The 18680-nt window shown below is 37.9% G+C and overlaps 1 protein-coding gene and 1 pseudogene across 1 annotated transcript; one reads left to right on the top strand and one right to left on the bottom strand.

Moving 5' to 3' along the window:
• The first annotated feature begins 2954 nt into the window (after positions 1-2954).
• LOC147919213 (agamous-like MADS-box protein AGL36 pseudogene) lies at positions 2955-3888 on the top strand (annotated as a pseudogene).
• Positions 3889-14902: 11014 nt separating this feature from the next.
• Positions 14903-15500, bottom strand: LOC147919214 (uncharacterized). The gene is made up of 2 exons (XM_087503897.1): positions 15438-15500; positions 14903-15226 (listed from the first exon to the last, which is right to left on the bottom strand). Exons 1-2 carry the CDS (start codon positions 15498-15500, stop codon positions 14903-14905), a joined length of 387 nt encoding a protein of 128 aa, XP_087360023.1.
• Positions 15501-18680: the final 3180 nt, after the last annotated feature.

Here is an 18680-nt window from a genome sequence, read left to right on the forward strand (position 1 = left end):
AGGTTAGGATTTAACAATCTTTGTGGTTCAATGGAAGTCATTGATTCATCATCTAAATGTATCCTATGCATGCAAAGAGATTCAAAGATTCCTTTAATATCATCTAGTGAAAAACCAATAGCTCTCCTTTAGTTCTTTAATTTACCTAGGAGAGTAACAGTTTATAGTTCACTAAGTTCTTCATTGATAATAACAGGATAAGTAGAGTTTTGTTCCAAGAAAATCATACCTTAGCCCTTTAGGAAATGGTTTAAAATCAATCTTGGGTGCTTTAAGCTCACTCAAATCATCATTTGAGTCCCATTCAACTGAGTTCACCACCTGCTCTTTCAACTCAAGGAAGCTTCCATTATCACTAGAAGGCTTGCGAGAGTCAAGAATCTTCTCATACCCTTCACTATCTTCCTTTAGTAACCCAAACTCTCCTTGTTTAACAGTCAAAGTGTTTTGGGGCTCATCTTCTATGGCTAACTCTTCCAAAAGCTTATCAGCCAAAACATCCATTTCTTCAATGTAGAAAGCTTGTCTTTTAATTTTAGGCTTCCTCATCACCTTGTTGATGTCAAAACACAAGGCTTCCTTTCCTAAATTCAAATGAATCTTTCCTCTTTTCACATCAATCATAGCTCCAGCGGTTCTTAGAAATGGGCGTCCCAAGATGAGTGGGTCCTTTGGTTCGTCATACATTTCTAATTCAACAAAGTCAGTTGGAATCTCAAAATTCCCTACCATGACGGGTAAGTCTTCAAGCAGTCCTACCGGGGTTCTAACTGACCTATCCGACCTATCCGCAAGAACAAGGGAGATTCTACACTCTTTGTAGCGAGTGAAACCTAATCTTTTGGCAACCGAGAGAGGCATCAAGCTCACACTATCCCCAAGATCACATAAACAATGGCTAAAAGATAAAGGTCCCAATGAACAAGAGTGAAACTACCAGGATCATCAAGCTTCTTTGCTACTATCTTGTTTTGAATGATAGCACTACACTCATGGGTTAATATTATCATTCCTTGAGGAACTTGTCGTATGATGGGTTCAGCAAGAATGCATCAATGAGTGGCATTGTAATAGCAACATCTGTTATTTGTGCATCAAACATAGCTCTATACTTGTCCACTTGTTGTTTCTTAAACCGACCAGGAAATGACAATCTTGGCTCATAAGGTGGAGGCACAAATAGAGTCTCTTTGGCAGCCACTTGACTCTTCTTGGAAACTCCATCAATGATCTTGTCCTGCTTAGGATCCTCCACCACTTTACTCTTCCCTTTGTCAACCACAACCTCTTCAGATTCTATGTCTTTACCATAATCTTGCTCTATCAACTCATCTTCAACTTCAATCTCAACCACTACCTCCCCTTCTTTAGGCTCAATGTCCCTATTGAGCTATTGAGTAGACAACTTCTTATCACTTCTCAGTGTTATTGAAACGACCTAACCCTTTTTTCTAATATTAATAACTAATAATCTAGTGATCTCATAGTCACTAACATCCTAACCCCAATCAAACAACAGCGGATAACATAAACGATACCATTAAACCAATGAATTAACCAATAACCAAATATCCAACATTAATTCCATAACAAATAAACCAACAAACCAATCCAACATAAAACAAAGAACCAACAATCTTAGACAACATTCTAAGGATTCAACTCTAGCAACCTACAGAAGCCAAACAACAACCAATCGAGCCACTAGAACACCCTCCTCTTTATTGCCTTGATTCCAGGATCACACTTTGCCTTTACCTGCACCACAAACACAAATTGAGATGCCAGAGTATTGTCATAAACACTCAGTGATGCAATCCTCCCATCTATTGGGCTACACACACAAGCAACTGAGATTCCAATGTCAAACAATTATCAAACAAACATAACTAACAAGGGAAACAAGTATCATCTGCTCGTTGAAAAGGGAGGTGTCGACCGACACCAGCCAAGTGTCGATTGACACAGGCTATTGGTGTCGACCGACACTACCCCTCAGTGTCGATCAATACTACTCCATGGTGTCGATCGACACTAACTCCGCAGATGCGATCTGATCAAAGCCAAGAGTCGAATCTCGCTCCTCTTCACCTCCTATCTGTCCATAACTTGACCAAAAGTCATATGAAACCGTAAGAACCCTATAGCAATCATAACAAGCAAGAAAAACACCACAACATCACATAAAAAGCAAGACAAAGGTAATCTCAGGCTTAGATCAGCCATGGTCATGCACTCACCTCTTTTGTAGAAAGTTTCTGACCCAAACTGACGAATCCAACACCCAAGCAACCTCGTATTACGTCTCAAGCCGTGGATCTTCACTCCCATAGAAAGATCTCCAAGGAAAAGCACCAAAACTCCAAAATCTCCCAAGAACGCTCTCTTTCTCTCTGTTTCTCTCTGAAAAACGGAAACAACACTGAAACCATGACCTAGGTCGACTTTCCACTGCTATATTACTTCTAATAATTAGCTAATAAAAAGTATTTTTAAATAAAAATAGCTGGTCATAACGCCCCTAAAGGTATTATATCTAATATATTTTTTTCTATATTTCAAATTTTATTCACAAAAGTATTCTTATATTACTAACCGCACGTTCTAGATATGTTCTTCCTTTTTTTTTGGACAAAATTCTTCCAAATTTAACAATCTATGAACAAATTAAGCTAGATAAAATTAGTTTTAATAATATAAGTAACTTATATGTATATATATATATATATATATATATTATATTAAGTAATAAGCTAATGATAATGCACCAACTACACACAGAAATATAAGGATCTATATATAGATAAACACAGTAAATTGATAAAAGATTTATTGCCTCTAATTTGGACTTAGTGATAAGAAACCTAATGAATAGGGAAACCCTTTCGTTGCTATATAAACAGTCTATGTGCCAACAAACTAGACAAACCATACAAAATAAAAGAAAAAAGATAATGAGGAAATTGAAATTATCTTTGATAGCCAATGAGAGATCAAGAAAAAAAACATTCATGAAGAGGAAGAAAGGGATAACGAAGAAACTTCACGAGTTGACAACTCTTTGTGGTGTCCAAGCTTGTGGGGTCATATACAGTCCGTATATGTCGGTACCAGAGGTTTGGCCGTCAAAGGAAGGTGCACAAGAGGTGGCAATGAAGTTTATGGAGATGCCGATGGCAACAAGAAACAAAAAGATGATGGATCAAGAAACATATTTGCGGGAGCAGATTACCAAAATCAAAGAGCAAGTATACAAGCTGGCTGTTGAGAATCAGGAGTTACAAGTTAAACGATTTATGTTTGATTGTCTTGAAGGAAAGATGTCGGAGTATCATTATGGTGCAAATGACCTTCACGATTTGCATCGCTATATTGATCAATATATCAATCAGCTTACTCAAAGGATGCAAATTCATTTAGAAAATGGTGAGTCTTCTTCTTTCTCTCCTCTTCCTATTGGAGTTGCGGATATAGATCCTCCTGCTCTTGCAGATTTTGCTGTTGGTGTGAATACAGCCGCGGTAAGTGCTACTAGAGAGTTTTGTGCTCATATTCCATACCAAAATATGAATATGAATCAAAATCTGCAAGAACCGGTTCAATATCATACTTCGCATGATTTTTATGGTCATATTCAAGGAGTCTACAATAACATGACTTGGAATCATGATTTGAATTTTGATTTAAATCATAACATGAATTTGAATGTAGATGTGAATTCCAATCAGTAATTGAATCAAGAAAATTCATTTAATGATATGATGCTGGCACAAAATGTGGGTTATGCTGGAGGACATGCTAGAATTCCTTTGATAGATGGAAACCACTACAACTATCACTAACAACCAACTGTTGATCTTGCCATCACCAATCACATGCCTTCCATCACCTCCTCTGACACCTCTACTACTATTGTTTATGCTTCATACAGTAACAATAATCTTTAATTAAAAGAAGCATATTTTTACTGTAGTTTTCAGTTGTCTGAATTTATGAGTTTTATTTTCTTCATTTCAGAAAAAAATATTTAATGTTGTCTTTATTTTTATTCTTTTTTCAATTAATTGTTGTTGGCTAAGGGTTCTACCTGAATGCATTTATCTTTTTTTGATTATTAAGAAATGTATTTGCATCATAGCGTATCAATTTTAGTTTTATTGAAGAAGTTTAGTTTTTCGAAATAAAATAATTAGGTTTTTTGAAATATAATAAAACAATTAAGCAGGTACAACCAAAGATGTGGGCAAATTAACTAGAGTTTGTTTTTTCACAAAATATCTTATTCTTATCATCATATTTGCCACCCAAAAATGTGGGCAAGTTTTTTTTTTTTTTTTTTTTGTGAAGTAGTATGTTTAATCACCATCAAAATTAGTTTGACTTTTCAGAAAACGATGATATTTAGTGCTAAAATTCGAAAAATAAAGAGCATGTTAAGTACCCACATTCGTAGACACATTTCAGTGACTAAAATATTTATTACATTTTTGTGGTTTATTCATTATAATTCCTTTAAGTCTGGTACTAAATTCAGGACAATGATTCAATGAAACTACCGGACGTGTTTTTAAAAATAATAGAATTAAATACTCTATTATATTTAATTACACCCAAAAATAAACCAACAACAAACCAATATGCATAGCGGAAGGAATATATACCAAACCAATTCTAATTTATTATGAATATAATATCCATTATAACCAATAAAAATCAGTAAACTAAGACCATCTCCACTAAATAACTTGTATTCACTTGCTTATAATTAAAATAATCATATAATTAATATTACACTAATCAAACCAATCCACTTACAAGTTTAAAAATCCAATCCACTAGAGAACTCCTATCAAAATTTCCTAATCATTAAAATAATAATTTTTAAAAAATTTGTTTATTATTTATCAAATTTTCATAAATTATTAAATAATCCAAGATAACAAAACAATTATTTCAATTACTTAATTACATTAAAAAGAAAACAATTATTTTTACATAATTGGGAAGTATTAGCATCCTCTAGGACCGGAGAGACGACCAACAAAATTGTACTGCAAATTATCAAATTATATAGTTTATACTTTGGCAAGATAGTTTAGGCTCTCAGCATGGAAAGTAAAGATTCATACGTTTGGGTATGTGTCGACTGGAATATCCACCCTGATTGGCTGCTTGACGATGAGACCGGACGAGCTACCGGGAGAGTTTAGCCAATTTGGTGCTGGAGGGTGATGAAACAGATCTCTGCAAAGTAAAAGATAAACCAACAACCTGTTAAAAGTCATTTAAACCTTAACGCATAAGAACGTGTCAAAGATATATATGATTGCAGCATCAAAACAAAGAAGAAAATGAAATACATTTTATCAAATACTTCTTCCACGGAATAAGGGGCAATGTATTGCATTGTCGCAACTTAGCAACCTGTAATTTCTTATCCTAATTCATAATATTCATGGAATAATGATAGTGGAATGGAGAGATATCATAGTCTCAACTAAGTTAGTGAATAATAAAAACGTTCACACTAGTTAAAATAGATTGTAACAGACTGCAAACAAAGACTATGCACTAACCTTTGCTATGATCTCTACGAAGGTCACACTTGTGATCTGTATGATATCAAAAAGGTTTTGTATGCATGGATTCCTGTGAGACAACTCAGAATAAGAATTCCAAGAAATTAGTTCTTCATAATAAGATCAACATCATTTGTTTTTTGCTAACATCTAACTAAACATTTGTTTTTTGTATAAAAGTCCTAGTTCTGACGCAAGAAACAAAAAATTAAAGTAGATCTTACGAAGAAGAAAAGAAACTCTAACTATAACAGTATGGCGTAAGCTTGTGACGTTCTGCAAGTATCTCAGAAAGATACTTGCCAACAGAAAAATTGCAAATGATCCAAATCAGTATGACCTTGAGCATACAAGAATACATGAAGTTCCACTCCTTTTCACTTAGCAATCACGTTGATAAGCGTATGTAAGAAAATGTCAGATCTTAAGCAGAGTGGAGTATTTATAGCTTCACGAAGTCAACCATCACAAAACGAAGAAAAAAGCTGATTCTATAAGATATTGAGGCACTAACAATCCATTACCCAATCGAGGCCAAACAAACAGGGTTCCTAGATTTAGATAAATGTTTTAAAATTATAAGCATAAGACTTTTTATAGAATCCAGTACACAATTGCAGTAGTTTGAGCTAAAATAAAGAGCTTAATTTGCAGTGGTGGGTAGATAGCAACTCATATTTGAAGATCCAAATCAGTAGAACAGAGATAGAACAAAAAAAAGAAAACAAGTCAACAACAACACGAAGAAGAATAAGAAAAAAAAAACATTTAGGTGACTGAGAAGGGTGCAGAGTGAGATGGTGATTGGTTTAAATTACTTATCTTGCTCAACGGGGAAAAAAGGCTGTGATCGGAGACCACCACCATAGAAGTTAGGTGACTGAGAAGCCGACGGAGACACAGTAAAAGGCGTCGATACGTAACGAATCTCCCTCCACCAGTAACACCAAGGTAGATTAAATGATCCTGGATCTTCAAGTTTTGTTGGTATAACAGCTTCCCCAATCTCTTTTAGATCCTTCATGTCTTGTTCCTGAGCTTTCATCTTGGATAATTCAAGCAGCATGTCCTTGTAGGAAGGATTTTGAACAAATTTGCTCAAGTCAGGCCCTCTCTCCTCTTCCTTGTAAGCAATGGTAATCTCTTGTATAGCCATTACTTCCTTCAAGACTTTCACTTCCTCCTTCTTCTCAATGACAACCTCTTGTTGTATGGCCATTACTTCCTTCTTTTCAATGACTGCTTCTTCCTTCAAAGCCATCACTTTATCTTTCTTCTCAATGACAACCTCTTCTTTCAAAGCTGTCACTTCCTCTTGTTGCAAAGCCATCAATCTGCTTATTGGTTCAGCTTTTCAAACTGCCTTGCCTCCTCAATCTGCTTATTGGCTTGCCCAAGCAACAATTGTTGCATCATAGTGCATAAGTCAGGTGCTTGGGCTTGGTAGGTCTGAAACATTGGAGTGTGACACCATTGAGTCTGGAAACCTTGTTGTTGGTGCATGGGTGCATAATAGAACTCACTGCCTTGAAACATGGTTACTGACTCGAACAGACACTCCGTCGAGCACAGGCTCGAGTTGATGGTCGAGTCGACTGGGAAGTGCTGTCTATTTAGATCCGGCGTCTGACTCGATCAAGTGCTCGATCACGACTCGGTCGAGTGGTGGTCGAGTTGATGGTCGAGCTGGCACCTGAAACTCAATCACAGACAAGCAGGAGAAGAAACAAGAGCAGTAGTGAACAAGTGGTTATACGAACTTAATCTTAGACTAATATGGATCCTAAATGTCACAAAAACACACTCAAATGGGCAACGACGCCAAATTGAAACAGGCTTATTTTGTATGGTGGTTAATGATGATGGATGTAAGCAATGGTGATATGAATGGAATGATGGATGGGTGTTTCAATTCCCCTTTTGCTATTGCAGTACAAGAGGTATCAATCCTATCTGAGTGTTTGTGAACAGTTAAGATGTGCATATGAATCTAAGTTAAGACAAATGTAAAGATTGCTTGTCACTAACAATCCTAAAATGATAATGTAAAATGCAGAAAATAAACTACAAGAACCAAGAACTAAATGCAAATGAAACTGAATGATTGAAACAGTAATGAAGCAAGAACAGAAATAGAAACTACTACTAATGAACTAATGCAAGACAATCAATGAACTGAAAACTAAATGTATGCAACAGGAATGAAACAGGAATGAGACAGGAATGAAATGCAAAACATAAACCAGAGTTCTGGGGATGAACTCGAGCAAACACTCGACCGAGTGTAGGTCGAGTGGGAGGTCGAGTTGGCTAAATCCGGAAAACAGAGCAACACAATAAAAACAGAGCAATGCAAATACGAATCAATCACAAGCAAGCAACAGGGTTAAGACTTTAAAATCAATAAACAAAGAAGGTCCTGAGGATGGATTCATGGGATGAACTAATCATTGTGGTTATCTAACTTGGTCAACAATTCTCAAGCAAACTTTGAGCTAACCTCTAGACATATGAATCTAAGACAAGTTTCTCCCACTCTCATGGTCAAGAAACAATCAAACCTATGCAATTCTAGACTTGTTCTCACACAGTAAAGAATCTACACAAGCAGGCATTAAGCAATACATCTCAAACCAAACAAGACCTCTAATCTCTTAGCAAGCCTAATGGTAAGCTCTAGATCTAGCCTTATCTATGCTTCTTAAACATTGGTGTGATGCTAAGGAGCTTCAAATCAGATCCTAACCTCTCAGTTCAGGATCAGCATTAAGAACATCTAGCCTAGAAGAGATCTACAACAATCAAGCTTGACCAAATCACACAAACCACAAGATCAATCCATCCTAACCATCCTCAAGATCCTAAGAAGACTACTCACAACAAGACATGATGAAACAAATCAAAAACCCAGAAAATATTGAAACTTGCATTATTAGAAAGATGAAACAAAGATCTTCAATATTAATCAAAGGATCAAACTCAAATTCTCAATATTAAGAAAGTTATGAAACTAACAATATTGAGGAATTTAGTCTTTTTCAAGTACAAGATCTAAGAAAAATAAAAGTGCAAAAGGAATAATTCCCAAAAGGGTAAAAACTAGGTTTAGAGAATATCTAAAAAGCTGGACTCCTTTGGTGGCTGCAGGTACAAGGCTTTATATAGGAGGGGAGTGGAAGCCCTAAAAATAGAAAAAGTCAGAGTAGTCGACGGCTCGGTCAACTCGACCAGTGCTCGGTCGAGTGGCTGGTCGAGCTGGCTTCTCTCGTGCAATCTCCACTCGGTCGAGTCCTCCTCAGCACACGGTCGAGTGTCTGGTCGAGTGTGCGGTCGAGTTGGACTCTGGACCTTGGTTCTTCAGCCTTAACTCCCTTGTTTCCTCCTCATGATTGCTTCACATCTCTCCTCCATTGCTTCCATACTCCTTAAGCTCCAAAATCACCTGTTTATGCATGAAAAGATGCAAATGCAATGCAACTAAACTCTAATGCATGATTAGTGCTAAAGCTACACAATAATGGCCTAAATGATTAGCAAAAGATGCAAAAGATGTGAATAAACTAAGGGAAAAACAAGGTAAAATATATGAACATCAGATATTCATGGATGATCTTTCAGTTTATGGATCTTCATTCAAGAGCTGTTTGGATAATCTTTGTAAGGTACTAGCAAGATGTGAAGAGGAGCATTTAGTGCTTAACTGGGAGAACTGCCACTTCATGGTTACAGATGGTATTGTGCTTGGCCACCAGGTTTCAGAAGCTGGAATAGAGGTTGACCGCGCTAAGATAGAGGTGATGACAGGTCTTCAACCACCAGAAAATGTGAAGTCAGAAAGGACCTTTCTTGGGCATGAAGGGTTCTACAGTTGTTTTATTAAGGATTTCAGCATGATAGCTAGGCCACTTACTGCTTTGCTGTGTAAAGATTTCAAGCTTGAATTCATGAATGCTGCATAGATTTTGAGAGGATCAAGCAAGAGTTTGTGAGTGCTCCAATTGTTCAGCCACAGAATTGAGATTTACCATTTGAGGTAATGTGTGATGCTAGTGGTTTTGCAGTTAGAGCAGTGCTGGGACAGAGGAAAGATAAGAAACTTTATGCTATCTACTATGCAAGCAGAACACACGATGATGTACAAAGAAACTATGCAACAACAGAAAAGGAGTTGTTGGCGGTGGTGTTTGCTTTTGAGAAGTTCCGGTCTTATTTAATCGATTCCAAGGTTATTGTTCATACTGATCATGTTGCATTAAAGTATTTGATGCAGAAGAAGGATGCTAAGCCTAGACTTTTGAGATGGATTCTTCTTCTTCAAGAGTTTGACATTGAAATCAGGGATAAGAAAGGAGTTGAGAATGGTGTTGTTGATCACTTGTCAAGGATTATGATTGATGATGATGTTCCAATCCATGATTTTTTACCTGAAGAACATGTTTACTTTGTTGATACAGGTTTTCAGACTGACAACGTGATGAATACACCTTCGGCTAAACCAGCATCGACCGACACCACCTGGGTGTCGGTCGACACCACCTACGAGACCAAAGTATATGTTCGAGACAATATTTCAGCATCGACCAAAACCACCATAAGTTTCAGTCGACACCTCTCTTTTACCGAGACAAATTGGCCGCTTGATGGAGATGTAGCCGTTGTGGCTAGCTCCAACCAACCTTGGTATGCTGATATAGCCAATTATCTTGCTGCAGAAGTAGAACCAGACAAATTCACAGGCTATCACAAGAAGAGGTTCTTGAGAGAACTTAGAAGATAGTATTGGGATGAGCCATACTTGTATAAGCATTGTAGTGATGGAGTTTACAGAAGATGTCTAGCTGAGACTGAAGTTCCTGATGTTCTGTTTCATTTCCATGGATCAGATTATGGTGGACTCTTTGCTACCTTTAAGACAGTGTCCAAGGTTCTACAAGCAGGGTTTTGGTGGCAACAATGTTCAAAGACGCTCATGAGTTTGTCTCTCGATGTGATGCTTGTTAGAGAAGGGGACAAATTAGTAAGAGATATGAGATGTCACAAAATTTCATCCTTGAGGTTGAAGTTTTTGATTGTTGGGGCATAGACTTTATGGGACCATTCCCTTCCTCTTACAAGAATCACTACCTCCTAGTAGTTGTTGACTATGTATCCAAGTGGGTTGAAGCAATTACAAGTCCTAATAACGATTATGCTATGGTTCTTAAGCTGTTTAAGACCATTATCTTTTCTCGGTTTGGAGTGCCTCGAATTGTTATCAGTGAGGGAGGTAAGGATTTTATCAATAAAGTGTTTGACAAGCTGTTGAAGAAGTATGGAGTTCAACATAGAGTCACTACTCCATATCACCCGCAGACTAGTCGACAAGTTGAGGTTTCCAACCGTCAGATTAAGGAGATTCTTGAGAAAAAGGTAGGTGTTACAAGGAAAGATTGGGCTATGAAGTTAGATGATGCATTTTGGGATTATCGGACCGCTTATAAAACACCACTTGGCACTACTCTTTTCCATCTACTTTATGGGAAAGCATGTCATCTTCCAGTGAAATTAGAGCACAAAGCAGCCTGGACTGTTAAATTGATGAATTTTGATGCCAAGATAGCTTCAGAGAAGGTTAGTACAACTAAATGAGTTGGATGAGTTGTGTTTTCATGCATTTGAGAATTGTAAACTGTACAAGGAGAGGACAAAGGATTATCATGATAAAAAGATCATCTCACGACACTTTGAGCCTAATGACCAGGTACTTCTATACAACTACCGCTTGACGCTGTTTCTAGGTAAGCTATGTTCCTCTTAATCCGGTCCTTTTGCCATTCAAGAGGTTAGACCATATGGAGCCATTGTGTTGCCGAACTCCAAAGGAGAGAAATTTATCGTTAATGGTCAGAGGGTGAAATATTATTGGGCGAAAGCCGAGATACCAGACGTACACATTGTGCATTTGGACGATCCACCCTCAGCCTAATCTGTTGCCAAGTCAAGCTAATGACTTAAAAGAAGCGTTTGGTGGGAGGCAACCCACCGGTAGGAACTAATTATTTTCTATTTTCTTATTTTTGTTAATATATTAACTTTTAGTTTTGAGTTTTATTTGTTTCAGAAAAATAATATAAAAAACAATAAAAACGTTCGGACAGCATTGATTAGAGCATAGCATCGACCGACACCACTTGGGAGTCGTTCGACACCGGTGTTGGACCGCATAACAGATAAAAGGCTATCCGGCTACATACTTTTGGATTTGTTTAATGGGCTTTGAATTTTTAGTGGGCTGGGTTTAACTGATGAGCATCGACCGACACCACTAATTGGGTGTCGGTCGACATCGAGAACAGACGCGAAAAACCTTTATAACCCTAGCCGTCTTCTTCATTATTCACCTTCCTCCAAAACCCGACCAAACACTTCAAAACTTCATAACTTCTTCAATTTTGTTCCGTCTTGAGTGATTTTTGGTGCTAACCCACTCAATTTTCCCTCTTTTTTTTCAGATCCAGTGTCAATTTCCTGGTTTGGAGCGATGTCACTCCTGAAAAAACAGAAAATGACTGGCGGCAAAGCTTCTTCTTCTCGCCAGTCCGGCCACCGTCAGCCACCGCGAGCTCCGGCGAGACCCTCCACCACCTTGCCTGACCTCTCTCTTCCTTCTCCCATTCCATCTCTCCCTCCATGGCCAAAGGAGGAACATGCCAAGATTAGCACTGAAAAGAAATGGGATGATGAACCTCTTGTTGAGCTTGGGAAGCCTGTATTCATCAACAGGCCATTGCTGAATCAGTGGGGGGAGAGTATGAGACAATGGTGTACAATGCTTGGTTAGAAGTTACTATCAAACCCACCAGGTTTGTTGATCCTGCTATTATTCATAGGATGGTAATTTATGCTGAGGTTTTAGGTTTGTTAGAGAAGATGCGCTTGGGAACTGTATGCACTAAGCAATATGATTGTTATCCGGATTTAGCGCGTAAGTTTATGGCTTTTATTAGTATTACTTATGAGGATAAGCAGGATCCGCAGTCTTATGGCATAAGATTTTATGAGATTTGTGATATCTACGAGTGGCCCCGTTTCTTTCAGCACACTTCTCTGCCAAAGCAGCATTTGGGTGTTTCTACTCTTTGGTATTTCATAGGCATTGGAGAGTATAACTCCAAGGAGTCTCTTCAGTCAGATGTCAGACATCCAGCGCTCAGGTATGTTCATCGTGCCATTGGCAACACTTTCTTTTGTAAGATGGAACCAGGAAAGATGAGAGCTTGAGAGCTTCAGAGCTGTACTTGTTAGGCCTCAGAGTTGGTGACTTGATTCACCCTTTTACTGAGCGTACTGATCCTGGAGCTATTAACTTTGGGAGTGTTTTTGCACATCGCATGGTCTCTCTGCAGGCCAAGCCGTTTATGGGTATTGGTATTAAGACTGAGTCTGTGGGGAGCCTTCTTACCACGATTTTTCAGTTCAAGAACATATCTGCCAATGGTTTCAGTGTCATCACCAAGAGGAATCTCATGGATGAAGGTTACTTGAAGAGTGCTACTTGGCTGAAACAGGATTTGATGTGGAGGTTTTCTGATGACACTGGAGAGCATTTGATTCGGCCGCCGCGACCTGATCTTACCACCATTGGTGATGAGGCAGAGCAGTTACGTTTTACTCCTACTGCTGATGACTTTGTTGCTTGTCCTCCTACTCGTCTCCATCGAGTACCGCGGACTACTCCTGCTGTTGCACCTGCGGTTGACCCTGATGGGGGTTTTGAGGTTGGTTCTTCTTCTGGGACCGCGGCATTTGAGTTTCCAGAGCCTCCACAACCTTTTGCTACCATGGAATAGGGAGCTTATCAGGAGTACCAGACCTCCACTATGCGTGCCATCTGAAACGCTATTGCTGAATTTTCTAGGTGTCGCTGCATTTTTCCTACTAGGCGCAGATCACCATCCCCTCCTGCCAGTCGAGGTGCTGATAATGCCTAGCTTCTAATCATGGTTTTCTTTATCTTTTTCCTTTTTAGGTTGAGTCATTTTTCTTCTTGCATTGAGTCAGTTTGAGTTTGGATTTGTATGAAACTAATGAAATATCTATCTATCATGTTGCTTTTAACTTGTGTTTGAATGCTTCTTAACAGAGTAATCATCCAAGGATTACTTACCAACACAATCTAACTGCAACTAACAAAGGATTTTCGATCATGTTTTGTCCGCAGAGGGTGTCAATCAACACCTTCATGGTGTCGGTCGACACTGTGAACTTCACAGAATAACATTGGTTGACCCATGGGTAACCTTTAACCAGTTCATCTTTTCATTACAATTTTCAATACATTTTTGTTTAACTTTGCTTCTCTCTTTCTTGATAACACTGGAGACAATGTTGTTTAAGTCTGGGGGAGGTGTCTACTAACTACTAACTATGTTTTTGTTTCTATTGTGTCAGTCAAAACCGTATTTTGTTTTTATTGAGTCAAATTTTTCAAATTTTTCTTCTGGGTATGATCTTTAACTAACAGTTTCTATTCTTTTGCTAACACTCTAATGACTCTTGATTAAGTTTGACCTCAGAACCGAAGTGTGGAAAAGACTATGAGTTGTATGAACAATCCCGAAAGCCTTATTCAATGGATATCTGGTTAAATTAAAGTTTTCTCAATTTTTATCAAGATTTTAACTGGACTTAATCTCTTACTTTGGGAGTTGGAAATCAATGGACTAGACTTCTTCTTTGAGCCATACAAGACAGTGCAAGTTTTCAAAATATGTCTCCCCTCTCTCTTCCCTTCAGTACTCTAAAAAAAAAAGAGAAAGATCAGAAAAAAATGGAGAAACAAAAAAAGAAGAAGGATATAAGTGAGCTGAGGGATGTCGCGTAAACCTGTGCATACTTCTATAAAAAATTGTTTGATAAAAAATGTAAAATGATACTCTAGAAAATTAGAGAAAAATCAACCCCTTGTAAGTGAGAAAAGAGAGAGGAAAAGAGATGTATGAAGAATGTCTTGGCAAGAAGATAGATCATATGCCACTGATCGATATTCCCAAGGTAAGAACTCGCTTTTATTTGCTTTAATTTATTTAATGAGATTACAATGGCGAAACTAGAGACTCCAGAGGATTGTGGGATTTGAGTAAGGAATGTTGATGCTTTTTATTGACAAGTTGTATGAAGTAAATTCTTGAGAGTCAAGGCGATGAAGTGCGAAGATCAATTGCTTGCAGTTGAGTGAGTTCATATGTTTTCAAACGTCTTTAACAGGTCTAAGTTTCTGTTTTGCTTGAAGGCAAGCAAAAGCTAAGCCTGGGGGAGTTGATATATCATGGTTTTTACGGTTTTTAACCATGATATAAGTGTGCCCATAGAGCATCATCCAACTTCTTTGTCCAATCCTTCCTTGTGATACCTACTGTTTTCAAAAGAATTGCCTTGATTTCCCTGTTGGAAACTTCAAATCGACCACTAGTTTGAGGATGGTAAGGAGTAGCAACCTTATGCTTCACTCCATGCTTCTTGAGAAGAATCTCAAAGACCTTGTTGATCAAGTGTCTTCCTCCATCACTTATGACCACTCTTGGAATACCAAACCTTGGAAAGATGATTGTCTTAAACAACTTCAACACCACCTTTGCATCATTAGTAGGACTAGCTATGGCTTCTACCTATTTAGAGACATAATCAACAGCCACAAGTATGTAGTTATTACCATATGAAGAAGGGAATGGTCCCATGATGTCTATATCCCATACATCAAACACTTCAACTTAGTTTGAGGCATTTCATCGCTCATGCTGATGTTTCCCTTTCTTTGACATAAATCACACTTGGAGATAATCTCTTTAGTGTCCTTGAACATTTTTGGCCACCACAAACCAGCTTGAAGGATTTTTGTAACTGTCTTGAATGTGGTGAAGTGACCCCCATAGGCTGCTCCATGACAAAGTTCTACTACCCTTCTATCTCTTCTTTAGAAACACATCTTCTATAAATTTTGTCCTACAAAAAGCGAAGAGATAAGGTGCATCCTAGTAGTAGTTATTGATGTCCTTAAATAACTTTTTTCTAGCATATCCCACCAAGTTTGGTGGCTAAAGACCACAAGCTAGGTAGTTAACATAATCTGCATACGAAGGACTATTCTCTTCTAAACTTATGACCTCTACAAGCTTTTTCCAAGTCTCATGGCTCTTATCTAGAAGTTGAATTGCCATTAGCCGCTATTCCAGAAGTGAATCATTGATTGGAATCTCATTGTCAATCCTCAATCTAGATAGATGAAAAGCTACTCAATTCTCAATGCCTTTCTTATCTTTAATCTCCAAATCAAACTCTTGAAGCAACAATATCCAACTCTTGAGCTTGAACTCCAATCTAGAGCTTGAACTATTGGAGCACTAACCAACTCCAGATTTGGAGATTTGGAGATTAAAGACAAGAAAGGCATTGATATTCAAATGGTAAACTAGATTTGGAGAGTGTTCCATATAAAGAAAGAGTTGGTTAGTGCTCCAATAGTTCAATATCAATTTGGAGCTTGAACTATTAGAGCACTAACCAACTCTTCATTTATCTTCTTGAAAGCTTGTAGACACTCCTCATCAAACTCAAATGCAACATATTTACACAACAACCTTGTAAGAGGCCTAGCAATCTTTGAGAAGTCTTTTATAAACCTTCTATAAAACCCAGCATGGTCCAAGAAGCTTCTCATTTCCTTGCTGAATTTGGTGGTGCTAGATTGGTCATCACATCAATCTTAGCTCTATCAACCTCAATGCCCTTCTCTGAAATCTTGTGTCCCAACAAAATCCCTTCTTTCACCATGAAGTGACACTTCTCCCAATTCGAAACCAAATTGGTTTCTTCACATCTCTTTAAAACCCTGCAAAGATTAGAAAGGCAAGAAAAAAAGAATCTTCATATACAAAGAAGTCATCCATGAATACTTCAACAACATTTTCAATGAGATCCGAGAAAATGGACATCATACACCGTTGGAAAGTAGCGGGTGCATTACATAGTCCAAACAGCATTCTATATATATATGAAGGTACCGAGACATGTAAATATTGATATACGAAATAATCCTGAGTAACCGTCTAAAAAGCAATAATGACTATGGTTTGCTAACCGTTCTAACATTTGATCGATAAACAGTAAAGGGAAGTGATATTCTAGAGGCGGCATTAACTTTTCTGTAATCAATACACATGCAATGTCCAATTATAATCCTTGAAGGAATTAAGTCATCTTTATCATTCTTAACAACAGTGACTCCTCCTTTATAGGGTACCACATGTACCGGTGAAACCCATGTACTATCCGATATAGGATATATGATACCCGTATCATGGAGCTTTAGAATCTCTTTCCTCACTAGATCTCTTAGGTTAGGATTTGACAATCTTTGTGGTTCAATGGAAGTCATTGATTCATCATCTAAATGTATCCTATGCATGCAAAGAGATTCAAAGATTCCTTTAATATCATCTAGTGAAAAACCAATAGCTCTCCTTTAGTTCTTTAATTTACCTAGGAGAGTAACAGTTTATAGTTCACTAAGTTCTTCATTGATAATAACAGGATAAGTAGAGTTTTGTTCCAAGAAAATCATACCTTAGCCCTTTAGGAAATGGTTTAAAATCAATCTTGGGTGCTTTAAGCTCACTCAAATCATCATTTGAGTCCCATTCAACTGAGTTCACCACCTGCTCTTTCAACTCAAGGAAGCTTCCATTATCACTAGAAGGCTTGCGAGAGTCAAGAATCTTCTCATACCCTTCACTATCTTCCTTTAGTAACCCAAACTCTCCTTGTTTAACAGTCAAAGTGTTTTGGGGCTCATCTTCTATGGCTAACTCTTCCAAAAGCTTATCAGCCAAAACATCCATTTCTTCAATGTAGAAAGCTTGTCTTTTAATTTTAGGCTTCCTCATCACCTTGTTGATGTCAAAACACAAGGCTTCCTTTCCTAAATTCAAATGAATCTTTCCTCTTTTCACATCAATCATAGCTCCTGCGGTTCTTAGAAATGGGCGTCCCAAGATGAGTGGGTCCTTTGGTTCGTCATACATTTCTAATTCAACAAAGTTAGTTGGAATCTCAAAATTCCCTACCATGACGGGTAAGTCTTCAAGCAGTCCTACCGGGGTTCTAACTGACCTATCCGACCTATCCGCAAGAACAAGGGAGATTCTACACTCTTTGTAGCGAGTGAAACCTAATCTTTTGGCAACCGAGAGAGGCATCAAGCTCACACTATCCCCAAGATCACATAAACAATGGCTAAAAGATAAAGGTCCCAATGAACAAGAGTGAAACTACCAGGATCATCAAGCTTCTTTGCTACTATCTTGTTTTGAATGATAGCACTACACTCATGGGTTAATATTATCATTCCTTGAGGAACTTGTCGTATGATGGGTTCAGCAAGTATGCATCAATGAGTGGCATTGTAATAGCAACATCTGTTATTTGTGCATCAAACATAGCTCTATACTTGTCCACTTGTTGTTTCTTAAACCGACCAGGAAATGACAATCTTGGCTCATAAGGTGGAGGCACAAATAGAGTCTCTTTGGCAGCCACTTGACTCTTCTTGGAAACTCCATCAATGATCTTGTCCTGCTTAGGATCCTCCACCACTTTACTCTTCCCTTTGTCAACCACAACCTCTTCAGATTCTATGTCTTTACCATAATCTTGCTCTATCAACTCATCTTCAACTTCAATCTCAACCACTACCTCCCCTTCTTTAGGCTCAATGTCCCTATTGAGCTATTGAGTAGACAACTTCTTATCACTTCTCAGTGTTATTGAAACGACCTAACCCTTTTTTCTAATATTAATAACTAATAATCTAGTGATCTCATAGTCACTAACATCCTAACCCCAATCAAACAACAGCGGATAACATAAACGATACCATTAAACCAATGAATTAACCAATAACCAAATATCCAACATTAATTCCATAACAAATAAACCAACAAACCAATCCAACATAAAACAAAGAACCAACAATCTTAGACAACATTCTAAGGATTCAACTCTAGCAACCTACATAAGCCAAACAACAACCAATCGAGCCACTAGAACACCCTCCTCTTTATTGCC

Source organism: Camelina sativa, chromosome 20, assembly GCF_030686135.1.
Source record: "Camelina sativa cultivar CO46 ecotype springtype chromosome 20, ASM3068613v1".
Classification (NCBI taxonomy): domain Eukaryota; kingdom Viridiplantae; phylum Streptophyta; class Magnoliopsida; order Brassicales; family Brassicaceae; genus Camelina; species Camelina sativa.

Coding starts and splice junctions, on each gene's coding strand:
- LOC147919214 (XM_087503897.1), bottom strand. CDS start 15,500: ATGGAGCAGCCTATGGGGGTCACTTCACCACATTCAAGACAGTTACAA. Junction 15,227..15,437: donor TACAAAAATCCTTCAAGCTG/GTTTGTGGTGGC, acceptor GTCTCTAAATAG/GTAGAAGCCATAGCTAGTCC.